At 43.3% G+C, this 27,180-nt stretch overlaps 1 protein-coding gene across 2 annotated transcripts in view; it reads right to left on the bottom strand.

The window, feature by feature from the left end:
- The window catches only part of BICC1 (BicC family RNA binding protein 1), a 284,322-nt gene that overhangs the window by 29,779 nt on the left and 227,363 nt on the right, over positions 1-27,180 (bottom strand). For both annotated transcript variants that reach the window (XM_020998232.2, XM_020998233.2), the window contains exons 7-17: positions 26,777-26,971; positions 26,138-26,389; positions 20,674-20,805; positions 17,284-17,470; positions 13,474-13,635; positions 12,187-12,383; positions 11,889-12,021; positions 10,739-10,895; positions 8,116-8,281; positions 1,605-1,644; positions 726-880 (exon numbers count right to left, since the gene is read on the bottom strand). In XM_020998232.2, coding sequence (XP_020853891.1) covers positions 726-880; positions 1,605-1,644; positions 8,116-8,281; positions 10,739-10,895; positions 11,889-12,021; positions 12,187-12,383; positions 13,474-13,635; positions 17,284-17,470; positions 20,674-20,805; positions 26,138-26,389; positions 26,777-26,971 — 1,776 coding nt within the window. The remainder of the gene's footprint in view (positions 1-725; positions 881-1,604; positions 1,645-8,115; positions 8,282-10,738; positions 10,896-11,888; positions 12,022-12,186; positions 12,384-13,473; positions 13,636-17,283; positions 17,471-20,673; positions 20,806-26,137; positions 26,390-26,776; positions 26,972-27,180) is intronic.

Here is a 27,180-nt window from a genome sequence, read left to right as displayed (position 1 = left end):
GGTTTGGACAACTTCCTCATGTTTTCTCATAGGAGCCAACAGCCAAAAGCTGGCTATCTCCAAACTGGCAGGTCCTTGCTTGTCAGTCCTGTGTAGCCTAATAGGGCACGGACCAATGACCCTGGCTCCTACCGCTGTGCGTCAGGAAGCCAGGCTCTCCACTTCAACATATGCAGCAGGGCCAACATCTGGGACCCATGAAACACTGCAGAGCTCTTCTTCGAGATATTTCCTGCTTGGCTTTGGCAGGTCCAGATGCCCAGGACTGTTTGCTACTTGCCATTCGAAAAGTGGGTCTTCCTTTTCTATTTGCATCATTTACTTCTGAGGTGGTTCTGTCAGAAGACAGACCCTCAGAATGATGATCTTGTCTAAGCATCGTAGAGGATGGCACAGCCATCCTTTGTCTACCCTCAGCCCCGTGGTTTGATTTACTGTGTGTGAGTGTGTACACACACACACACACACACACACACACACATACACACACACCCCCCAACAGCAAACGGTCCCTAGCTCTGAAAGTCGGGGATAGGTCACTAAAACTATTTCCATTTTATGACAATCTAGTTACAGAGAACAGCCTCAGAGCCAGTCCTCTCCCTTGCCCACCCCTTACCAGTACGTGGTAGATTCAAAAAGGTGTGTGGCACTGAGCGGAAGTCCAAGGCCTCCACACGCCGTCCACAGAGCCGCTAGAGGGGAAGCACCCAGGGTGTGTTTACCTCATAGGTGGTCCTCATCGTGGGCTTGTAGGAGACGTGGTTGGCCCTCCTGAGCTCCTTGATGGTTTCAGCCGGCATGGACTTGGAGAACCCCAGGCCGCTCCACGTGTTGGTTGGTGTCCTCACTTCTGTCACCACCGGCTTTTTCAGCATTGCTTTGGGGGAGGAAGAGAGGGACAGACACACACATGGAGCAGTCAACCCTGGTGTGTTATCTTCTCAAACAAGATTACATACAACTGAGGATGTGATCTTTAACAACAACAATATTAACTAGTAATTATAGAGCACTTGAAAGCCCGCAAAGCACTTTACAAACATTATCTCATTTGATCCTCATAATAACAATGGAAAGTAGGTGCTATTATTGTCCCTATTTTACAGCTGAGGAAAATAAGGCAAACAGGGTTAAATGACTTTCCCAGGGTAATATAGCTCAATTAAGTGTCTGAGGCCGCATTTGAACTCAGGTGTTCCTAACTCATTTGAACTCAGGTGTTCCTAACTCCAGGACCAGAGCCACCCAACTGCCTTTAAGCATCACAAACCATCACAGAATAGGCAAAGGTCACATAGGTCCCAAGCCAAAGAGCCAGGATTCAAATTCAGGACCTATGACTTTAAAAATCAATACCCTTGCCACCGCATCAAAAAGCCTTGTCAATTTAACTTAATCCTTCATCAGGCCAACACAGACTTCTTACAACGTGGGTCGATTTTTCTTGTTTGTTTTGTTTTTTTCTTCTTTTCTTTTTTTTGAAGCACAGATAAAACCTTTTTCATTAAGAGCAAAGCAAGTCAAACACAGGCAGTGGAAAATATGTTTATGGGTCCACTGAGAAATGGAGGCATTTTGGAGGAGGCTCATGGACTACATACCTTTGGTTGCTAGCAGCTTCTTCTGTTCATAGTCAAATGCCTAAAAAATGAAACAAACAGAAAATCCTTTACTTCTCCTTTCACCATGGGTCACACCAACACTCACATTCTAAAAACAAAGGCTTTAACTGCAGCTCATGAATTCCCAAGGGACAAGTGTTTAATCTCAGTTTAATAATATACTAGCAAGGGGCAGTTAGGTGGCGCAGTGGATACAGCACCAGCCCTGGATTCAGGAGAACCTAAGTTCAAATCCAGCCTCAGACACATAACACTTACTAGTTGTGTGGCCCTGGGCAAGTCACTTAACCCCATTGCCTAGACCAAAAAATAATAATACTAATATACTAGCAATCCATGAAAAGTCTGATGCACCTAAATGGTAAACCAATCAATCAACAAGCAGCTACTAAGTGCCTACTACGTACCAACCACTGTACTAGGAGCTAGAGAGAAAAACAAAACAACCCTCCTCCCCTAAGAGCTTATATTCTATTGGATCATTTAAATATCTCATTAGAGCAATAAATAACTATCTGACTTTCCAAATAGGTAGCAGTGAGTCAAATTGTCTCCTTTAATTAAAAAAAAAACTATTTGTGATTAATATTTAACACACTAAGGAAAGCATACTTCAAATATCAGTGACTCAAACCAATAGTATGCAAAAATCTGGTCTGGGTTACCACATTCCTGAAATACTGAGATTCTACCCCAAATTCCTACACTACTCTTTCCCAGAAACCAGTTGTTAAAAAAAAAAAAACCTCTCACTTATGATAAGCACAACTTATCATGCCTATGGCTTTGATGCCAAGGATTTGAAGAATCCTTTCCAAAAAAAGAGAACTTGATGCCAAGATACCAGTGGACTGTTTTTAAAAATAAGTTTGATTTCTGTGAATTATATCTCATTCTGTATTTGTTCCTGGAAAATTCTCTCTTCCTCTCCCCCATCATCTAAGTTGAACCCTCTCTTGTAACCAAAAAAAAAAACCCAGTTAGACTAAATCCTCCCAATTACCGCAACTGTGTCTGAGAAATTATATAATATTTTGTCTTCTCAGCCTTCACCCCCACACCCACACCCTTTGCTGATGGGAGAGAGATTTGATTCATTATCTGTTCTCTAAGACCATTATTGGTTTTTCAATTGCTCCAAGTGACATTATTAAATCAAACTGCAATATCGCTTGACTTCAACTTGCAATGACATTGGATGATATTTAACAGTCAGGCCTCGAGTTCTACCTGCTGGCCAGCACTCACAGAGTACCTTCAAACCAGGTGCTTGGTAAATATTGACTAAAGGAATATTTGAATCCCAGAAGCATATTGTAGGGAAAAGAGGACCTGGGGTGGGAGCCTAGAGCTGCCTTGCTGGGACTCAGTTTCTCCTCTATAGAAGGAGGATCTTGGACTCAATAACCTCGAATATCTCTACAAGCTCTGTTATAATCCCATGCTCTATTAACTCTACTGAAACACAAAATGTTAGAAATCAAAGGGACTTTAGAGAGAGCAGCAATATCACAACGGATGGACCAGACACAGAACTTTTAAGGTTAACTGAATGCTTCACACAGGCATTATCCTATCTGATCACCTGCTCCAACCTCCTCACTCTGAAGATAAAGAAACAGAGACTCATTACTCACAATCACTCTGGACACAAATGGGTCTCCTAACCCACCCTTGGAGGCTCTGTAGCCCCAATGATTTCAGTCAAAGATCACTAATCAGTGACTGTCCAGAGTGCTCAATTCCAGAAGATGACTGTCCCTGACAGTGCTGGCTTGGAAAGTCAGTCCAGCTAAACTACTCATGAAGAGCACGAGTCCACCGCACTGACGTTCGCTTACAAAAACCTCTAAAATGAGGTTTGAGGATCATAGCTTCTCTCCGTCACAGATGTTGGCAAGGATGAGGGAAGAAGAATGGTATTTATGTGCTGAACAGCAACATGGTGAACAAAACAGAGGACCAGACCCACTTTCTGATCTTCACAAACCCTTAAAACTCACCTACATAAAAATCTGAGCCACAGGTAAATGCAACTGTCTCCGAAGGTCAAGTCACCAAGAAGTACAAGGAGGTAACAGTCTGATGAAAAAACAGTACAGAGGGCTAGCTCCTCATCTCTAACACATACACTCTGTACCCCCTTTGCAACCAGCCTCCACTCTCTGGCAGGACAGCACAAGGGGACTCGTAACCATAGTCTCTGCTGGCACATCCTGTCCCTGACCTTACTCTACCTTTCTGTGACAACAAATAGCAGGATTCAACTCGACCCACTTCTCTCCCCACTCATGCAGAGAAGGTAAGGCGCAGGAAAGTGAACATACTTGGCCTGGGATGGCAGCATGCTATACTGCAGCGGCTCTTAGCCAGAGAATTAAAGAACAGAGGTAACTGGGGGAAACTACCACTATATGGGGGTGGGGGGCACTACCTAAGGAGCGAAGAAAAAGAGTCTGCCATCCAGTGTGGGCCAGTGCTGTCCCCTCAGAAGTCAGTTGGGGCAGAGACTGAGGCTGGTTAAAAATTAATTCCTCAGCAAAGGAAAAGGCTGAGATAACTCTTATGTCAAATGCCAGGGAATCTGACATCAAAGAGGAAGGAGTCATAAAGTGAACAATAAAGGAATATAGGAAAAGAGATTTAAATTACCAAAAATCTGAAGAGAGGGAAAAATCAGTCAAAAATTTTTAGTACTGGCACATAAATCAATAAGGAAATATATTAAAACAGAAGGAAAGATAACCTCTGGGACATCTAAATGAGTCTAAACACTTCTGAATAAATATTGCCAAGCAAAAGAAACTGAATCAGCATTTGAGAGGCAGAGGATCCTGTGGATTCCTAAGAGAAAATGGTACCACAGCAATTCCCAAGAGTTCAAGAGAGAAATAAGAAATAAAAAATGGTGATGATCTGCACAGTAGAAATAATTGGCAGAACAGAAAAACTTGAATCCACAATGGCAAACCTTACCAAGAAACAAAAGAAGAAGCAAATACAAATATAAAGAAGTGAAAAATAATCTAGATGAGGAATAGCAAAAAAGCAATTATATTAAAAGAACACATGATACCTAAACAAGAAAAACATTGTGCTCTTGAAGACAGGATACAGATAAAACTTAAGGTTCATAGGTCTCTTAGAACACAAGTCGAAAGACCCTGAACACCATAATGCAAGAAGTAATACAGTAAAACTGCTCAGAATTTCTAAAAACATAAAACAAAATGCTAATCAAAAGATTCTATGGATTGCCTCCAAAAAACAAACGAAAATTCTATGCTACAAATTCTAAGAGAGCAATGGTTAAATTCAGTAATTTCCAATGACAAACAATAAATTCTGCAAACTACCACAAAAAACCTTTTAAATATAAAGGAAAAGAAATGCGAATAACTCAAGACTACTCTGCACCCACTAGGAACTACATAAGGGAATGGAATGACGTGTTCTGAAGAGGAAAGGAGTTCAAGATGCAGCCCAAGATGGGAGCCTAATCATCAGTTTGAAAAATAGACATTCAATAAAAGAGAATCATTTTAAGAATGTCCATGGACTTGTTGTGAGGAACAAATGAGATAACATTTGTGAAGTTTTTAGCAAATCTTAAAGCACTATACATATGTCAGCAATGATAACAATGGTATAAAAGTTCACAAATAACCCCTAAAATTTCATTTTCAGCAATCTTCTACCTCCTCTAATTTTAACCAAGTTAACAATAATGAAAGGTGGCATTTCACGGTGAGTAGAAATCTGGCCTCAAAATTCATGGTTCAGATACTGGCTGTGCGAGCTGGGCAACTCTCACTCACAATGTCCCAGGTAACCCTCTAAGACTATAAATTTCAAAGCCAGTCTTCATTGGTTGAGGGAGTTTTCTAATCAGGAGTTTCTTATGCCAAGTAAATCGTTAAGTCTTGTCCAAATAGCACTAATTATAGCCCGACATTCATATGGCACTTGAAGCAGAGTGCTCAAACTATATTATTTCATGTGATGCAGCTAGGTGGTACAGTGGATATAGAGCATCTGCCTCCCAGGATTATTGTGAGAATCAACTGAGATATTCATTTGTTTGTTTTGTTTGTTTTGTTTCTTTAGGCAATTAAGGTTAAGTGACTTGCCCAGGGTCACCCAGCTAGTAAGTGTCAAATGTCTGAAGCCAGATTTGAACTCAGGTCCTCCTAACTTCAGGGCCGGTGCTCTATCCACTGCTCCACCTAGCTGCCCCCAACTGAGATATTTGTAAAGTGCTCAGCACAGTGCCTGGGACATAGTAAACACCAAAAAGAAGGCAAATTCCCTTCCCTTCCCCACCATTATGTGATCCTCAAGACTACCTTGCGAGGTATGCACAACAGGTATTAACATCCCCATGTTACATATTATTGGATAACAGAGCTAGAGGTCACCTAGTCTATCCCTGTCATTTTATAAATGAAAGAAGATTCAGAAACTAGGCTCAGAGAGCCTGCATGTATAGTGACCTCCATATCTTCACAGGACTAATAGGCATCAGATGTAGGAATGAAGCCCAGGGGTCTCCTGACTCTGAGACCAGCCCTCTGAATAGCATACCAAGCTGATAAAATGTTCCACTTGGCATTCCTCCATATTTCCCTTTTCCTACCCAGTCCCTGACAAATATGGTGCACACAAGATGATGTAAGGAGTAGTGAGGGGTCCAGATGTCCACGACTGGATAATTAACTCCAATTTTTTCCCCTAGACCTTTGGCTTCAATAGTATAGGGAACTACCAGTAAGAAAACTCCCTCTATCAATGCATGTTGGCACCTTCTTTGCAATAGAAAGTTATCTGGGGAATTGAAAGGAAGTGACTTGCTCAGGTCACAGAGCCAGGATGTGTGTGAGGCAGGGCTTGAACCTGGGTCTTCCTGACTCCCAGCCTCTCTCTCTCTGCCATGACACACTGCTGCTGCTCCCATCTCCCAAGTATCTGACAACTGACTCCCTAGGAAGATGGCATCCACTGATGCTTGATTTCTTGGCCCCCACTATCACTGATGACTGCAGAGAGCTTTCTTCTTTGTGACTGCAAGGGATAGAGATGATTATTGGACTGATGACATAAATGTACCTCTCACATATGAAAATCCTGCAGCAGAAAATGGTCAGCTGGGCCAAAGGAAACATTTGAAATCTTTATTGCTACACATTGCTGAATTATCTTTTGTCAAAAAGAGAACCAAGAAAAGACAGAAGGCAATGAAGATTCACCATAGTCTGAGAAACAAAAACTAATAAATATGGCAAAGAGGTTCGCTTGGATCATAAGGTTGACACTGAAGCTATAAAGGATTTATCTATGCACACACACACACACACACACACACACACACACACACACACACAGCCCAGCTTCACCTTTTCTGACATTTACAAATTGTAATTTGTCTTTTCCAACAACCAAAAGCAAAGCACGCAACAAAAGCCATGAGTAGTCATTTATCCATGGGTAAACACAAGTTAATGATGGTTTTATGACTCCCAAACAAAATGCCATTGCTAATATGCAAAGTGGCATTTAATTCTAAAGGTAAGTATTACTGTCAAGTAAACAATTTAAGAACTCAGTTTACAAGGATCATATTTTAGTACTTTCTCCTCTATTGAGCTTTGAGATTTTTTTTAATGGAGTTCTGATGGTAAAGTCTATGCAGGCAGAGACCACATGTGTTCTTGTTTCTGTTTCTAAGAGTGCCTAGGAACACACACTAAGTGCTCAATAAATACTTTTTTGGACTACTAAATTTTGGAGTTAAATAAGTACGTATATAAATATGCATAACAAATATCAATTTAACTCAAGGGGACTAGGCCAATTGGTACCTCATTCCCTGAATATGCTTAGCACGCTCTGCCTACTTCCAGGTCATTTAAACTACACTGAAGAGCCTGCTTCTGGAAAGGCAAAAAGACATATACCAGAGGAATCCTGCTCCTGGATTCTGAGCACACACAGGCCATTCTGACTGCTTCCTGTCTGCGTAACTCATAAAAGAGGCTCTTCGGTCGGCTACCAGACCAGACCTGGCAGGCAGCTAAAGACTCACCCAGAAGTCACTCACTGCCTCACTGCTGCCTGGCTGGTCTGAGTAAAGAAGACAGGCTGTAAGTCTCAGGGTGGGGAAAGGCCTGTCCCTCTCCCTCATCCGACCATTGTGTGGGCTGTGAGCGCATGCCTCTGTTCTTTGGCATGCGGGGTCTGTTTTTTTCTACTCTTCAGCAGAGGACGACCTTGTGAGTTTCCAAAGATTGGAGAAGCATCCTCGATCTAGAATCTAGGATCCATGCCAACCAAACCAAGGTCAGGCCAGCCATTTACTACCGTTGGTGATGTACCTTTTATCAACATACCCATTACCGTCACCTCAAATGGGAGTAATCGATAGACACCTCCCTGTGGTTAACTGGGCAGTCTCTCGTTGTATCAATTCTACCGTCTCTGCATAAGCGCCTACCTGCATGTTGATGTAGGACGATCGTGGAGTGAGGCGCACTCTCTCTGAGTTCTGCTGGGCCGCTGCCGCCCGCTCAGCTGCTCGTTCACTCCCTGGAGCCTTCTTGTCAGCCAGAGGACTCTCTGAAGCACTTAGCTCTGGATCCGAGAGCAGTCGTTCAGTGGTGCTAAGAAAGAAAGCTTGAACGTTAGCCCTCGACCATAAACCAGAGGTCTCCATGTTTATGGTCCAAGTAAGTATCAGTGGTCTCCCCATTTACCACCAGCTATACTGCCTTTGGACTTCTTTGGACTTTTTCATCATTCCCCCATAGCCAGCTACCTTCTCCTACTCCCCCATCATTCTATACACCCACTTTCTGCTTTTCAGCTTCCTCCATTAGACTATAGGCTCCTTGAGGGCAGGGTCTGTCTTTGTTTTGATTTGTATTTGTATCCCAGTGCCTGATACTTAGTAGGCACTTTGAAAATATCTTCTGATGGAGTAAGCAGGCCTAGTTAACCTGAGAGGTAGCAGGGTGTATGGGGGGGGGGGGGAGAGAGAAGCTCACAGATCTAAAGGATTGTATTATCATATTGTAAGACAGAGGCTCACAAGATTCTGAAAGGTACTCTCAGTGGTCATCCGGGTTAGCCTTAAGAACACAGAGCATCTGACGCCTACTCTAATACTCCATCCCACTAGACCACAACCACTTCCCATGAAAGTCAAGGACAGAATTCAAAAGAAGAAGGCAACATCAATATCCAATTGTCAAATGAATTCTGGTGCATGCAGGCCAGCCTAGCTGAAGTAGCACTCTGAGGGAGCAGCAGGAGGGAAGGTCACCAACACCACCACTTTGGCTCCCATCTCTCCCCAAACTGAGAGGGAGTGGGTAAGAGCCCTGGACCTGGAGCCAGGGCTACCCAAGTTCAAATCTCAACTCAGACACTTGCTAGGTGTGTGACCCTATCCAATCACCTAACTTCTCTCAGCGTCACCTGTAAAAGGGGGCTCATAATAACACTTACCTCAAAGGATTATTGTGACGATCAAATGGGACAACATAGGTAAAGTGCTTTCTAACTTTAAGCACTACATAAATGCTAGCTATCATTATAGCTATGGACTATAAATGGGCTGCTCTGGGAGGGGTGGATTTCCCCTCAGCTAAGGTCAAGTTCAGGTTGGATGGCCAAGTATAGAGGGTACTGTAGGCAGCTTTCTGGTTTAGGGACAAAGAGGTTGGATTTAATGGCCCCTCGGGTCTCTTCCAACTCTGTGGTTCTGAGATATGCACACCTATGTGTGTGACAGACATGATCTGGAATATGTATGAAACAGTGGAAACCATTCTAGAAGGAGGAAGTCCTTGAGGGCTTGGGAGGAATCTTTTGTCACAGACTGGGGTCCTCAGCTGAAGGCACTCAAGGACGAATTCAGAAGTAAATGCAGACAAAATTATAGTGGGGAAATGGTAAAAGATGAATATTAAGAGACAGCCATGATTACAACAAACAAGATGATTATGGAAGATGAACAGAAGGTCAGTCTTAGGTCAGCAACATTTTCAGACCTCAGAGGGAAGTGTTTCAGAAAACTGAAATAAACTCAAAAGTCTAAACTGAAGGTGTGGGGATAGAAGGGGGGGAAGGGGAAAAGATGAAATGGGAGTAAAGGAGAACATGGAAAGGAAAGGAGAAAAGGAAAGGAGGGAGACAGAAGAGAAGGAAGGAGAGAAAGGAGTATGCAAGGATCAATAGGAGAAGAGAAATAAAAGTGGTGGAGAAAGAGAGAAGAGAGAGGCAGACAGGTAGCACAGCAGATAGAGAGCTCCAATAGCAAAGTCTAAAGATCTGGGAACCAAAAGTTTTTTAAAGCTAAGTCACACCACACAACTGTTCCCTGCAAAGGCAAAGAATGACTCACTGAAGAATGTAGAGCTGGGATTTGAACTCAAGTCCTTTCATTTTCCCATATGGAGCTAAATCGCTTTCAATATAGACTTTTACAGTGAATCATCAGAAGGATAATAGTGAACAGTAAGCATCATAAGACAGAGAACAGAATGGGTCGAACTGGCCCAAATCAGCAATGCAAAATTTATCAGGAATCCTCTTGGGCAAAGTCAACGTTACCCAGAGAATCCTAGCTCAGCAACAATTCAGCGAGTTCTAAGAGTGCTGGGGTTAGAGTCAAAAGGCCTCGATTTCTAGACCCATAATCCTGAGCAAAACACAGCGGCCTTAAGGCTTAGAATGGAAGGATCACAGATTTAGATCTGGAAGGGAGAACAATTATGCTGAGGTCCAGCAAAGGGGGAGTGACTTGCCAAAGGTCACACAGGAAATAAGGAAGAGCTCTCGAGGTTCAATGTTCTCAATGACAGATGGGGAACCACGACCAAAGAAAGGGAGCTACTTTTCTGGTGTCACACAGGTGGCACATGGTACAGTGAGGATTCCAAGTCAACTACTCTTCTTTACCTCTCAAAGACTCAGTGTCTCCCTGTGTAAGATGTGGATAGTATGACTACTTAGAGGATTAGTTGGAGGAAAGTGCTTCCCAAACCTGAAGGTGCCATGAAAAGGAGGAAATGATACTAGAATCCATAGGAAGCTGGTCAGAGGCCAACACCTACTGTAAATGAGAGTTCTTCGTGCCTTGAAGTAATTCTACTGTCTGCCTCTTGGAACAGGACACCTTGGAGGACGTCATCATCTGCTTGAGCTCAGTGGCACTGGCTGAATGCGAAGGACTTCGAGGCATGCCCACTTCCACAAAAGCATCATTGCAACCTGTGGAGTAGAGGAAGACACGTGAAAATCAAAGCAGCCGCCATCTTGGTATGGTGCCAGCATGAAATCAGCTGCCACAGACTGGTATCTAGCACTCTGGAGACATTACTAGCCAAAAGGACTTGTAACAACATCCTGTTTATAGGAGACTTGGTAGAGACCTCTGTAACCAAGAGGCACTTTTAAAGCACCCACTATGTAACAGATACTGCTCTAGGCACTGGAGATACAAAGACAAAAATTAAACAGCCCTTGACCTCAAGCTGCTTACAGTCTACTTGGGGAGAAAAACATCCACATACAGGTAAAGAGATACAAATGCTTCAGAGAGAAACATTACAGCCTCACAGTTCAAAGCCCTACTGACTGGGGGAATTCTGGAAGTTTCCACTTGAAGTAGGAAAGGCTATCATTTCTGTGACATTAATTCAAGTGTAAAAAAATCTTGGGCAAACATGCATGTGTGTGCATGGCTTTGCAGGTACAGATAGAGATGTGCACACACACCTGCACAGATATACACCTGCTGGCACAGCTGTGCAGATACCCACCACAGCAGCTGGGAGAATGTGTATTATATTATCATATGTTTTACATGTTATTTATGATTAAATTCCACATAGTATCATAGCTTTAGAGCTGGAAGTGTCCTTAGAGATCTTAGCCCAACTCCCCAATTTTACGACAAGGAACCTGAGGCACAGAGAAGTCAGGTGATTTGCCGGTAGTTAAGTGGCAAAGCAGTAACATGAGTCCAAGTCCAATGCCTTATCCACCACACCCTACTGCCCTGATTAATACTACCATAGTAATTATTTGATTTAATTGCTTCTTCTTTCATGGTATTTTCTTTCAACATACCAGAGATAGGACAAAGCTACAACTGGACTCCCATCTGTCTGGGAATGGTGCCTAGGCATTCCGCTCAGGGCCCCTTCAGAGCAGGAAACTCCCCCAAACTAGTGAGGGCAGGGGCAAAGGGGTGGCCCCTACCTTCTGGGGCACCGGACTTGGACGACACTTGCTCAGAGGTACTCGTCTGGCGTGATGGGTCACCATGATTTCCAGTCAGCACTTTTTCTCCAAGGGATGAGGTCGATATTGCACCATATTTTATCTTTGAAGACTGAAGCAGTTATAGGAAAAGGTCAGAGCTCTCATCTCACCTAAATGCTCACAAATTTCACATGAAAAAAAATTGTTTATCATGAAGGTTAAAAAAAAGAACAGAGCCGAGCCCTGCCAGATACAAGCAAGCAGTGGCCCAGAGCACACTCGTCACCAAGCTTACCTGCACATGTCCATTCAGAGCTGGAGAGCCTTGGGGGCCTTCTGACTGCATGCCATTGACATGGACTTCTATAGGAGTCAAGCCCGGAGGAGGAGATGGTGTTGTTTGGCTGTAGCTGGGCACTCCAGACAACAAAATACTGGTCAATGTGGCTTGGGCGGTAGAGGGAATCATGAGATGTGGGAGCGGCGGAAAACCTACAGAGGGGAAAATCCGAGCAAAGAGAACACATGATCACAAGGTTCCTGCTGCTACTGTCAGGCCCCAGAGGAAGAAGAACAGCATCCTCAGAGAGGCAACTACTTCACAATTATCCCCCAGGGTTTCATAAGAAGTCCAAGCATGTCTTATGAGAGCTCAGAAGGCCCTGTGGGGCAATCTGGTCCAAACTCTTCCTTAAAATGCACATTCAGACAACGAATGTGGCTGGTCCTTGGCCACGGTGCCTAATAAATGCTCATTCTTTCATGTGGCTTGGTAATGGTGTAGGCGGATCTACCACCAGGTCCCCAATCCCTGTTTTGGTATGACTTTCCACCATGTCAATCAGCTAGCTACGTGGCTACCAGGGCAGAACTGCTCCTTAGTCACTAGATTGCCACTTAGGAAGACTATGGGAGTCTTCAGGTTGGCAGGGGAAGTGACTGGAATTTGAGGAAGAGAGCTAGCATGAAATAGTGCAAAGAACATTGGCTCTGGTCAGAAGTGGGTTTGAACACCAGCTCAACTACTCAACTTTGACCTTGGGCAAGTGCCTTCACTGTTCTGGGCCCCAGATTCTTCATCTAGGAACGTCTTTTGCCTCTTTGCATTCCCAGTGCTTAGCACACTGATAGTGATAATATTAATAATAATAACTAACATTTATATGTGCCAGGCACTGTGTTAAGAGCTTTACAAATATTAACTCCTTTGATAATACAGTAGGTGCTTAATAAACACTTATTGACAGACTGATGAAGTGGGACTATGGTTCTTTCCATCTTTATAGGCATAACGATTCAAAGTTCCTTTAATCAGACTTTTTTTATATATGTTCAGATATGTCCCTTGTCTGGCTACTAATTTGTCTTAATGACACTATAAAGATTCTATTTTTATTACCATATCCAAATCAACCCTACAAACATTTGTCAAATGTCTATCGCTCACACGGTGCTGATCAACACAACAACTAAAAATAAAAAACAGAGCCTGCCCACAAGGAGCTTACAATCTACCAGGGGAATGTCTCCCATAAAATCCTTAGGCTCCTGCTGCCTTCCTTTAAATTCCCAGCATGCTGACCTGTAGCACTTGAAGTGCTGGCAAGTGGGGGAGCCCAGAGCGTGGGGCTTGGAGTACCAGAACTTGGACTCTGCAGAGGGCTCACAGAGCTGTTCAGAGCATTCAGGAGCGAGTTTGGAGTCGTCGAGGTGTTTACAGATAAGGCAGTCGGGCCGAGAAGACCTGTGTGGAAAGTGTGGAAAGTTAGCCTGTGTAATAGTTCTAGATTTTACTGTAAAGATGCCCCTAGTATTACTCCTTCAAATGTAAATTATAATAAGGAGCCCTTCTTTAAAACAAATAGGGCATCCCCAAAGTCTAAACTCAACTCTAAGCCACTAAAACTTAAGAAAGTACTAAGAATTCTGGGACACCCTATATACTATACTTAGGAAATTCCTCCAATGGATTTGTCCCCTGGTGTGTTAGTGAGTTGTGGGGTGACCCTGGGTCTTCAATGTCTACAAACCCAGGAACTGTGGTCTGAGGACTGACCTAGCTACATGCAGAGAGGCTGGTCGCCAAGTAATGGAGATGCAGTGACTGTCACAAGAAGGGAGAGAGAGGTTATGCACAGGACAATGTCTGACTAGGGTACGTTACGGTCTCTGTGTGAGGCAGGCTTGGCCACGCCAAGTTTGTTTAATCTAGAAACCCTCCCCCAAGAGAATCTAACTTCCTTGAGGATAGGAACCACTTTTTTTTTAATTTTCTATCTCCCGCTCAGCACATAGTAGATATTTAACAAATGAACGTAAAATTGAACTGAAAAAGGAACCTGCCCTCTCTCAGAATCCTAGATTCTCCAGGTTGAGAATGATTTCAGAGGCCACCTAGCTCACCCTATTCCTGGGATCTTACAATAGGTGAAACAGCCTATAGACCTCGAGGAGGGAGGGACCCCCTTTCTCCCTGGGCAGCCCTCCCCATGTCAGAACAGCTCTCATTCCTATGAAGAATTTTCCCATCATCAAATGTAAATATGCCTCTTTGCAACTTCAAACCCTGGCTATCAAAGGGCTTACTCTACCCTCTTGTAGGTAGGGTAAGGAGATTCTCAAGTCTGCTGCCTTTTCTTATAGAATTCATCCAAGTCAAACTCCCAGGCTTGATGTCCACATACCCCCTTTTCCGTAGGTTTACATGGGATGGCGGTCGTGCTTACATCAGGTACCAATGGTCTGACACATGCACCCCTTATCAGTCTTCTTGCTTTGAGCTGATATTGCAGTTAAGTCCTTAATGTTTCCCCTCCTCTACCCCTGTAGAGCAATGGGCTCTAATGTTCCATTTGCAGATAAGCCAGTCTATTCCCAACAGGCTATTTGTGGTAAATGGGACATAACCAATAAATAAATAAATATATCATTTTTCTGATGTCCACCTCAGTACACTTCCTCCTCTCCTCCATCAAAAAACAAATGACCAAAGGCCTTTTTTATGTTTGGACATATCTACTTTAGCACTTCAAAGGGCAGAGAGATTTGCTCTTAAATTCAGTTAAAATGGTTGAGAACATGTGTATGAGCGTGATGTGGCCCTGTGGCTGCTATCTGCTTGTCAGGTGTCATCCACAAAGTAATGGCATTGTCAGAAATGCCCAGAGTCACTCCACCCTCTCCCCTAAGAGCTTCACAAGGTGAAGGTCCCAGAATGGGCCTCCCTCTGCTCCCCTCTCCAGGCCTATGTGAGGCGGAAGCTGGTGTGGATTGCTCTCCATGGGCCATATTCCTTCAAGGGCTCCCCCCATCACCAACTGAATAAAGCACAAACTCCTCTCAGCTAATCAACCTGCCTGTCCAGCCTTATATTACAGTACAGTGGAATAAGTGTTGGACTGGGGTCAGAGGACTTGAGTTCAAATCTTACTACCTGCATGAGCCTGGACAAGCCTCTGTTTTTACATCTGTAAAATAAGGAGGCTGACCTAGATGATCTCGTAAGGACACTTCAAATTCTAACTCCAGGATCGAAGGCCTCTTCCTTCTCCCCATTCTGTCAGGAAGTCAAAACGGACCAAATCTCTGCCTGGAAACACAGTCCAGCCTCCCTGGCTTCACTTTCTATTCCCTATGTTAGTTTTCCTCCATTGTCTCTGCTTGTTGAATTCACTTGTAGTTTTTATAGCCCAATTCAAATGCCACCTCCTCTAGGATGCTCCCCCTGGTTCTACCATATTGGTAACGATCTGCCCTCTCTGACTTCCCAGAGCCCTTTGGGTTGTAACAGTCGTGAAATGTTATGTTTCACAGTTATCTTGATGTCTCATCTCTCCCTACTAGACTGTAAACTACCTGAGGGGAGTCTCTAGGCTTCGTACCTGCCTCTCAATGCCCCATGGGCTCTACGCTAAATAGGTGCTTAGTAAAGCTTTTCTGTTGTTACGGATTTGCTACAACAAACTTTGATTAAATTAAATGTACATGCACCAGACAGTGCGAATACAAAGAATAAACTGAAAGAGCTCCTACCCTCAAGAAGCTTCTATGTAATGGGTAGAGGGAGGAGGGACACAACACACAACACACACACAGATAAGAAAACAAAAAGTATCTAGGAAAGTATATCCAAACGAGATGACACTAACAAGTGGGGAGATCAGTCAGTACTCCTGCAGCAGAAGGCGTCTGAGCCGGGCTGAGAAGGAAGGTAAGAGGACTCAGAGAGAGAAAGAGGCAGAGAGGCAGGGAGAGACAGGAGAGAAAGGGAGAGACAGAGAGAGAGACAAAGACAGAGAGAGAAAGGGAGAAAGAGAGAGAGAGAGAGAAACATATAAAAAAGGAGAGACAGAGGCAGGGAGAGAAAGGGAAAGGCAGGGAGAGAAAGGGAGAGACAGAGAGAGAAAGGGAGAAACAGGCAGGGAGTGAAAGGGAGAGACAAAGAGGGAGAAAGAGAGAAACAGAGAGACACAGAGAAAGGGAGACACAGAGACAGAGAGGTAGAGAGAAAGGAGGAGAAAAAGAGAGAAAAAGGGACAGAAAGAGACAAAGACAGAAAGAGAATGGGAGAGAGAGAGAGATGGACAGAGACAGAGAGAGAAAAAATATATAGAGGCAGAGATAGAAAGGAAGACAGAGACAGAGAGAAAAGGAGACAGAGAAAAAGGTGAGGACGGAATACAGTCAAGGCACAGGACAGCCCATACAAAGGCCTGGTGGTAGAAAGGAAGGTTGCGGATGGAGAATATTGTGAGTCGGCTGGTTTAATGAAAATGGCGAGTTCATGGAGGGAAAGGATCTGAAAGACGCCTAGAGAAGCATGTGGGAATCACTGCAGACTGAGGATGCTGAATCTTCTCCTAAAAACCAGAAGGAGCTGTGGAAGATTTTTAAAGAGAGAAATGATATCATCAGATTTGTGTTTCACAAATATTGATTTGGCATGGGAGGCTGGTTGAGGATTAGGCAAAATGGAGAAGAAAAAAGAAAATCTTGTTCCATAGTTAAGGAAATCTGGGCATGACTCTGCTTAAAACATGCTAGCATTCACTGGCAATCAGTTTTCAAAAACACCTTATATCCCCATCTCTAGACTGATGAAAATTTTGCAAAATCCACAGAAAACACATACGTCACAATAGGCCATTAGTCTCGCACCCTCATATTATTTCTGGTTTAAAAGGACAAACAAGAATAGTCCCTGAAAACAAAGTCATCAGCTCTGGATTACTGAAGCCAATCCCAGAAGAGAGAGGTGACAGAAACACACGCATAGATGTTAACGAGAAGCAAAAGCTGGGGGCAGGGGAGGGGGAGAGCATTTTCCTCGGAAGGAGAGCTGAAGAACAGCCCACAGGGCATTGACAGACAGCTGGAAGAACGTATTTTATACCTAGTCCAGTGAGTCCCAGGCCCGCAGAAGCTAAGATATCCAAGCCCGGACATGACAAGCCGGCAGGGCACGAGACTGGAGATGGGCTGGTTGTTATGGTAACGCCACTACTTTCAAGTCCGAGGAGACATTTCCTGGCTTCATACATATTTAAGGCATTTCGCTCAACGCTTTTCACAATCACAGACTATGAAAATACATAATGGAGGGGAAAAAAATGTGAGATGCAAGTAGAATTCAAGGAATTGGGGGTGGGGAACAGTGATGAATGTGTTAATTCCAAATTCCACTCAGGGAACCATAAGCATTACCTGAACCATCAGCTTAGATACCAACAAAAGATTGAGAATTTGAACATAAAGCTTTTCCTTTCCCCATTTTTCATAAGACAAAGCAAACTGGGCACTGAGTATACCTAAGAGGGAGGCTTGGAACAGTGGAAAGAGAAGATGATTTTGAGCCAGGGGACCCAGAAGGGAGCCCCAGCGTTGCCCTCTTAAGACCAGTGTGACTCTAAGCAAAGCACTTTAGCTTTCCGGGCCTGGGTCTCCTTGTCTGTAAGATGAGAGAGCTGGACTAAAATGGCCTCTCAGCTCTGAATCTGTGATCTGATGAACTCTCTAAATTCCAGTTTCCAGAGTAGTACAAGGAAAATACCAATGGCCTTCTCAAGGAAGACCAGAGGATCTGGGTTCAGATTCCCACTCTGATACTTTCTATCCATGTGATCTTGGGTAAGTCACTTCTCTCTGTGCTTCAGCATCCTCAGCTCTAAAACGAAGGCATTAGAATAGAAGCCGGGAAGGTCCCTTCCATGTTGGCCAACTCTGACTCTGGACATAGCGGATCCACGAGGTGTCCTTGAATCAGAGCAGGTGAAGGTAAAAAGGGCCTCCGAGGGCATCCAGGCCAATACCTCATCTTTACAGAGGAGAAATCTGAGTCCCAGAGAGGTAAAGACCTTAGGATCACAGGCTTATAGAATGAGAATTAGAAAGAACCTCAGAGATCATCTAGCCCAATCCCTTCACTTTGCAGATGAGGAAACTGAGGCCCAGATAGGTGACGTCTGTCCCATTAGATTGTAAGCTCCTTGCGGGCAGGGATCATCTCTTGACCTTTTTTGTATCCCTAGCATTTAGCACAGTGCCTGGCACATATTAGGCTCTTTATCAACGATTACTGACTTGAAGTGAAGTAACTTACCCAAGATCACTGAGACAGTAAAGAACAGAGCTCAGACTCAAATCCAGATTTTCTGACTCCTATTCTCCTCCTCCCATTTCACTATGAACTCTGGGACTCAAAGAAGAGTTATCTTTCACTTTATGGAATAGCTGCATACCAGCTAAGCTGGCTACAAAGCAATTTTCTATACAAGGAATCCTATTTTCCCTATTGATTTCCTTTCTAAATATGGAAAAATATTCATTCCCATGGCACAAAACACTTAGCAATATTTTAAAAATTGGGTGGTAAAGAGAATAAGATGGTAGCTATATCATTAAGTGACTCAACAACACACAGTTGAATTCAGTGGGAACAGCAGCCTATACTGGCAGGCTCCATTCTCCTGTTAACCCTTTCCTGACCTCCACTCACTTCTCCACTCAGAGGACTTGGTCATTCAGCAACTCTTCATCCAAACATTGTTAACTTTGCTGGAAAGAGGGGGAGTCGCTACACCTGAATTTGAATCACCCATTGGGCTTTAACTCACTGGATGAGCACAGATAAGCCCCCTATTCTATGTGAGCCGCAATTTCCTCATTTGGGAGATAGAAATAACAATCATGGAATTCCCACCTCCCAGGATAGTGATAGAGGGAGTACTATATAAATTGTAAAGTGCTTAAAAAATGTGAAGTGTTGTCATGAACCTTTTGGCTGGGCAAGTACAGTGAAGTGCATTAGCTGATCTAGCTGTCTTAAAGGGACCCTCCAAATATGACCTGTGTATGATACTCATCCTTCTTAAAAGTGTTTTAAGAACCATATAATCTAAATGCAGATCGAAGCATACTATTTTCACTTTTTTGTTTGCTTTTTTATCTTTTGGTTTTTCCCTTTTGTTCTGATTCTTCTTTCACAACATGACTGATGTAGAAATATGTTTAATATAATTGAACACATATAGCCTATATCAGATTGTATGCCATCTTGGGGATGGAGAGGGAAGGGAGAAAGAAAAAAGTTTTGAACTCAAAATCTTATAAAACTGAATGCTGAAAATTATCTTTACATGTAATTTGAAAAAATAAAATACTATTAAGTGGAAAAAAGTGCTTTATGAATCCTACAGGACTATCACCATCCCACAGATGCAGTGCAGAATAGTGAAAAGGTTCTAGTTTTATGGAGATGTTCACCACCTGCATGACCTTGGGCAAGGTCATTGAACACCTCTCAGCTAGAGGTTCATCTTCTGTAGGACGAGGGGCTGGACGAAAGGCCCTTCTAGCCTCTATGAGTATTATCTCAATACATTTTTACAGTACACAGAAATGGTGGGACTCCTTGGCTTCTTGGAGACAAGGTTCAGAAAAGTGAAGACTGAAAACAAGGTCATTTTAATATTCAAGGCCTGGCTGAATCTCAGAGGCTTTATCTATACTCAAATAAGGAAGTCTACTTGACAAATAGACATCTAGCCTTTGCAAGAAGATGTCCACTTGGGGGAAACTCACTACCTCTGCAGGTAGCAGCACATTCTGCTTCTGAGTTGCTTGATATTGAGATTTTTTCTCACCATAGCTCCTAGCTCTACCCTTTGGGGACAGGCAGAAAAAGTCTTAATTCCTTTTCCATGTGAAAGATCTTAAAATATTTAAAGACAACTCTTATGCCCTGCCCTCTCCCCAGTTCTCTCTCACATTCCTAGTTGCTTCAAATGATTCTAAAATGGCGACGTCTTTGCTCCTTTTATCATCCTGGTCACCCTCCTCTGGATATACTCCAGCCAATGTCACCCCTAAAATAGGGCCACTAGAACCAAACACAATAAATAGTTAAGAGAGTGTTCAGAGAATTAAAATTAACACCAAGAGATTTCCACTCACCTCTTTCCTTCCCACCTATAATACATCAAACACACTTAAACTAGAAGATTGAATACAGTATGTTTCACTCCAAATGAGTTATTGGCTGTGATTCATATTTGAAATTTTTAAAAAAGAGAATAATTGAGAGGAGCGGAAAGACTTAAGAGAATCCGAGAAAGGATTTCAAAACAACCAACACTTGTGTGGGGAATGGTCAGCTGCCCCCGACAACAAGGAGCTCCTGCCTGGTTCCATTCCAAGTGATATGTACATCTGAATAGCAGAGAGCTTAGCAGGAGAAGGTGGGCAGCACGGCTCTGGGTTCCCAGTGTGCGGATCCAGAACCCACCTTGCTCGGCTGTTTTGGCTTGGGCTTGATGCTGATGAAGACGTCCAGCTGTTCCATCAACTGAGCGATGAACTGAGGTTCCACATCGATCTCTTCCTTCATATCAAACATCAACACAAGAGGAAGACAGCCCTGGAGGATGTGACCAAAAAGGCAGGTAAGAAGAACAAGGGAGTGAGCCTTCTTCAAAACCCAAGATGTCCCATGACCACATACAACAGATTCGGTAAAATGTGAGCAGATAAAGCCTCAACACTGCACTGGGTAGTTCGTTTTGCTGAAGAAGCTACTTTTGTTTCTCTTTCTGTGAGGCAATTGGGGTTAAGTGACTTGCCCAAGGTCACACAGCTAGTAAGTGTTAAGAGTCTGGTCTGAGACTGGATTTGAACTCAGGTCCTTCTGACTCCACAGCCAGTGCTCTATTCTCCACACCACCTAGCGACTCCCTAGAAGCTACTTTTGTGAATGTGAAAATAAGACTCTTAAAAGTCTCCTCCCCTCCATGATATGGAGCAGGACTTTTACTGTGTTGTCACTCACTTGCTCAAGACCCAACACAATGACCTCAATCAGGGCAAGTTTGGATGCTTATTCTGGCATTCAAGGCTCTCCATAATTTCAGGGGCACAATTAGGAAAGAGCGCTAGATTTGGAATCCAAAGACCACAGCTCGAATTGCCACTCTGCTCACTGGGCAAATCAGTTACATCATCAGTAAAATGGGGAGAATGATCACTATCTGTGCTGACAGCATGCAGCCACACAGCTCAGCACAGTCTCTTACATCCTGGCTATGTGACCCTGGGCAGGTTATGCTCTAGGAAGCACCTGTCCTGCATTAAGAGGAGGAGCATCTTCACTGAACTTTCCTAGAAAAATGAAAGTCTGGGCCCCAGTCTATCACCAATGTGACGTAGCTCTTCTAAGAATCCAACTCTTCACAATCTGTTGGCGAGTTATTTTTCTAGAATGAGTCCCATCAGAGCTCCTCACACATGCCGTTCTAGCCAAACAAGCCTGATATTCTCTGAATTTCACGTGCTTTTCCAGCCTAGGCAGCTTTGCTCAGGCTGTACTCTAAGGTACTTCTCACCCTCCTTATCTGAGTACCCATATCTCCCCATTAGAAGCTCTTTAATTTTTGCCTTTGTATTCCCAGAGCACCAGGCACACTGCAACTATATAATAGATGCTTATTGTAGACACAGCTTGATGTAAGAGATAGACGGCCACCCCAGACTGAGGAAAACTTGGTTTGAAGGCTGCCTCCCAAGGCAAGTCACTGACCTTGTCAGTATCCTCAGGACACTTTCTAAGACCCCAAGGTGTGGCACAAGGTGCAGACCCCCATTGGTAGCAGCTCATTAGAGTCTGCCCACACTTGATAAAATCAGCGATCAAAGAAAGGGGAGAAGAACCCACATTTACAAAAATATTTAGAGCATCTGTTTCAGTGGCAAAGAATTGGAAATTGGGGGAGAGTACATCAATTGGGAAATGAATGGCTGAACCAGCTGTGGATATGAATGTGATGGAATACTATGGTGCCATAAGAAACAATGGAGAGAGAGAGTTTCAGGGAAACCTGGGAAGATGCATATGAACAGATACGCAGTGAAGTGTGAAGAACCAGAACAACTTATACAATAACCAACAGCTTTGAAAGAGGAAGGAACTCTGATTAATACAATGACCAACCATAATTCCAGAGTATTCATAATGAAGCGTGCTCCCCACCTGCAGATAAAGGTGACTGACTCCAGGTACAGACTGAGACATACTTTGAGGGGGATGTGGTCGATGCAGAAATTTGTTTTGCTTTATTATGTGTTTGTACAGGGCTTTGATTTTCTTAGTTTCTCAATGGGTAAGGGGAGGGGAGGGAAGGGAGATGGAAAGGAGAGAATATAGACCTGAAAATAAAATAGATCTCAATTTTATTAAAAAAAAAAAAAGAAAGAAAGAAAGAAAACAACTCCAGTTTAATTATGTGTAGGCAGAGTAGTGAGGCCTGGAGTCCCTTAAGAAACATTTAATCCTACTGAGAAGCATTTGGGTGGAAGTTCTAGTTTATTGCGGATTTGATTCTGACTCTGAGAATTGGAACTTCAAACCTTCCCCATGCTTGACATCAATGAGCAGAATGTTTGATGGCTCAGTGTGCACTGGAACTACCCGGGACATCCCAGACAGAAAAACATTGCCGATTCACAGGCTTTACCAGGTGTTTGTTTTTTGTTTTGTTTTGTTTTTTTGTTTCCAGAAAAAAATCAACAGTTTTCATGTTTTATCATTTAGGTTTTCTTAATTCTTGAATGGTTTTCACTAGGCCAGGTAGGTAAAGATCCTACAAAGAATTTCATCTGCCATCCTCAGCTTGATTAATCAAGTCAGAAATAAACCTGAGGCCTGAGACTGAGCTCCCTGGCTCCTGGTACCTCAGGGAGGGCTCTGTTTGCCATCAGCACTTCTGTAAAGGATGGGCTACATGGAGGGTGGAGACAATAGAATGAGGGGGCTTCATCAGGAGACCTCTATAGTCCAACTGAGGGATGATGAGGGTCTGACGAGGATAAGACAGAATCCACAAGACTTCCCAACTGATGTAATATCAAAGTTGAAGGAAAGGAAAGAGTCAAGGATGAGTCCAGGTTTGAAAGCCTCAGGCAGCAGGTACTGATGCCCTCAACACTAACAGTGAAGGTCCGGAGGGAGATGGGCTTATGGGAGGAAATAAAAAATTCTGGTTTGGACAGGCTGAGCTGGAAATACTTTATAGGACACAGAATTCAAAGCATCCAACAGGCAGTTAGTGATGCTATATGGGAGCTCAGGGGAGAAGTGAAGGCTGGAATTATCCATTTGGGAATCATCTGCATAGAGATGTTCACCAAACCCATGAGAGGTGACATGAAGGAAGATGCTACAGAGGAAGTAGAGACGTGATCCCCTCATTGTGAAATACCTATGGGGATGGAGTCAGGACATGATCTAGCAAAAGAGATTCACAAGGAAGAATTGACAGGCAGGAAAGGAAGCAGAGGAATGCAAGGGACAGTTATGCAAACCAACGGGTGCAAAAGTATGTGGGAGAAGAGGGTGGTCAACAGTGTCAAGAACTACAGATGGGGTCAAGAAGGAGGAGGACAGTTTACAGAAAAACATTACTCACAAATGAGATTTAGAAGAGCTAAACTGTAGAGTTTAAACATTAGAATGTTAGAATTTCTTTTACAAATGAGAAAAACAAATTTTCTCTTAAGACAGCCCTGGATTTTCCTCAAAGACTCTGGTTTAAATAGTGGGTGATGATGGTGAAATTGTAAAGCCTAAAGGCTTCCAGCCAGCTAGTCTGTCATGCATTCAATCCCATCTGCATTTATTAAGCGCCTCTTGTAACTCAACAGTTGCTAAGCTTGGATTCTCCAAGGCAATGGTGCCCTTCGTTTGCATTTCTATCAGGTAGAGTCAACACATTTATAATTGCTCAGAATAACATTTTCAAAAGTTTAATGAATTCAAAAGTAACTTGTAGAGAAGTCAAAAGGAGAGGGAAGAACATGTGAATAATAATCACAGTAATCCTTGGGTATTAGTAGGCCAGTCACACTGCTGCTGCCTTCCAAAGGTGAACACAGAAAAACTCTTAGCTCAGGAAATTAAACCTGGGAGATACAGGAAAGCAGACTTTACTTTGAGAGGGGAAAGTTGGTCAAAAGAAGCCATTCATGACTAATCGAATCCTATCCAATTCTTCCATGACCACAATCCTTAATGCTTAGAAAACTAGCTGTCAGCTGCCAGGGGTGGGAGCCACCATGGCAAGGCCACTTTTCTCAGCTTTGAAAAAGTGGGCTCGGGAAGGCAATCACAGCAAAGGTCACGTCTCGAGCTTATTGAATCAAATATCACTAAAGGTCAGGCCCAGATGAGCACTTGGAATGGAAAGAGAAGTGCTACAGAAGGATGTCTGTGTGGGCCTAGTCTCTGCGCCTTCAATTAAGGGATTAGATCCCTGTCTAGACCAACATGTTTGAAAGTCAACACAGGAAATATGGGTTGAAAACATGACAGATGGGGAGGTTTGCTGAATTCTAATGCAACCAGTGGACTTTTCTTTTTATCACTGACACCCAAATATTCTTTTCTGAACATTTTTTTTCAGTGAAGATTTATAAAATTTTCTGCCTACTAAATCTCCCGAGTGGAAATAAAATTTTACCTAATGCTTGTTTAGACGCTTAACATTTTCCTTTTTGGTCTTGATCTACAATTTCATCAGAACAGGGAACTCTGTTGAGGTGAGAAAACTCCCTTCACCAATTTCTTGTAACTTATACTCTAAGAGAGTCCAAGAGGCTAAATGACTTTCCCTGGGTCACATAACCAAGACGTGCTTGAGGTGAGACTTGAACTCAGGTCACCCTGACTTCCAAGGTAGCTCACCAATGGGCCTGTAATATACAATCTATCAAATATCTATCAAACATCTATCAATCTAATAATACATGTTATCTATCAATGTGCATGTGTTCCTGTGTATCTGAAAAAAATAGGACTGAATTCAAGCACAAATTGATGATTTTTTTTAAAACTGAAGGTCAGACTTTCACACAAAGACACACAAACATACACATATATATTTCAAAGAATCTGGGAGCTAGAAGCCTATTGATAAGCAACTAAACGAGAAGTCATCAGGTCCAACCTTTTCATGGGTTACAATTGACTCTTCATATATAACATTTTATTTTTCCCTAATTACATGTTAAAACAATTTGTAACCTTTTTTATAAGCTTTGAGTTCCAAATTCTATCCCTTCCTTCCTTCCTCCATCTCCTCCCCCCTCCCTGAGATGGTAAGCAGATATACATTACACATGTCAATCATGTAAAACATTTCCATATTAGTCAGTACAGCTGACTATTAAAAGTCATTTTCCAGGGGCAGCTAGGTGGTGCTGTGAATAGAGCTCTGGCCTTGCAGTCAGGAGGCCCATGGTTCAGATCCGACCTCGGACACTTGACACTTACTAGCTGTGTGACCCTGGGCGAGTCACTTAATCCTGACTGCCTCACCGAAAAGCAAAAAAAAAAAAAAGTCATTTTCCATACCAGGACCAGCCAACCAAAAGGATATAGGTGCCAGCTTTAGAATTGGAGGTATCTCAGAAGCCAGCCGTTCAATTCATCTATCAACAAGCATTCATTAAGTGCCTACTATATGCTAGGTACTAGGGCAAGGAGCTATCACTCCCCCAATGTCATACAGGTAAGAAGTAACAGGGGCAGGATTTGAAACCAAGCCCTCCAGCTCCAAATATCACACTCTTTCTCCTGCTCCACAGTCTTTGTTCAAAAGTTTTTTGGAGAAAAATTTACCACATCAATACAACATACTGGCTTATGACAAACACTAGCTCCGACCCCAGGGTTTCTGCCACTCATTTCCCTACACACTTACCATAAGATATTGTCTTGCAAGACAAACTGACTCAATGGTGCCCTGGAGGTAGACAGTAGATTTCTTCTGTGGGTTGTTGGGGTCAGGAAAGTGGATCTGAGCACCAGTTCTCTGCATGATCTGTTTGACATGGCTTCCATTTCGACCCATCATAAAGAGATGGTGCTGAGTGGCGATGTCTAGCTGGGTACTCACAGGGATGGCAGATGCCAAGCTCCCTGCAAGATGCTCCAACAGCATGGCAGTTCCTTCCTAGGAGGAAACACAGGTGGAAAAACAGCCTAATAACCAATCCACGCAAAGGGCCAGGCATGAGCCTAGAGTACTTTGGGAATTTCTAAAAATGGAACCTCTTTTGATGTTTACTGAAAATGCATTTGTTAAGAAGCCTCTGAATGCTGGCATTCTTGTGATGGAAGGGATCTCCTTCATTTTTTGTGTTATGGACCCCTTTAAAAGTCTGTGGAAGCCTACCGACCCCTTCTCAAAATCATTTTTAAACATGTGAAGGAAATATTCAACTTCAGTTAGAGGTTAGTAAAAATAAGTATGTCTTTTCTTTGTCCCCTAAGCTCCTGGGTCCCCTGAAAACTACCTCGGGGCAGGGGAAGAACCGTTACCCTACACTATGTGATTTACCTTCACTGCACTGGAGTTGTTTTGGGACCCTCGAACAATGACGGTAGCACCATACATGCGGGAACGCTGCTTAAATGATACTGAAATGTTGTACGTTTGCGATATGTGCTGAAGAGTGGGTGAATTGGGATCTGGAATGGGCTGCAGAATGCCAGCGATGGGCAGCTCAAACATCAGGACCAAGGGAAGCAGCTCCTGGAAAGAGACCATGAGAAGGCCAAGAAGAAAGTCATGCCTTGAGACATGGGGAAGAATGATCTAGCTGACGAATGCCTGCCTGAAAAGGGATTTCTTAAAATATCTCTTATTTCTGTTGCAGAATTAGCTTAGGTTATATAGTAGAGTCTCAACATAATACAATAGCCTCAATGTTCTCAGTGCCATTAGAGGCAGATAACAAATGT

The sequence above is a fragment of the Phascolarctos cinereus genome, unplaced genomic scaffold (assembly GCF_003287225.1).
Source record: "Phascolarctos cinereus isolate Bilbo 61053 unplaced genomic scaffold, phaCin_HiC Scaffold_3;HRSCAF=262, whole genome shotgun sequence".
NCBI lineage: Eukaryota > Metazoa > Chordata > Mammalia > Diprotodontia > Phascolarctidae > Phascolarctos > Phascolarctos cinereus.
This window is presented reverse-complemented; position numbering and strand designations above follow the sequence as displayed.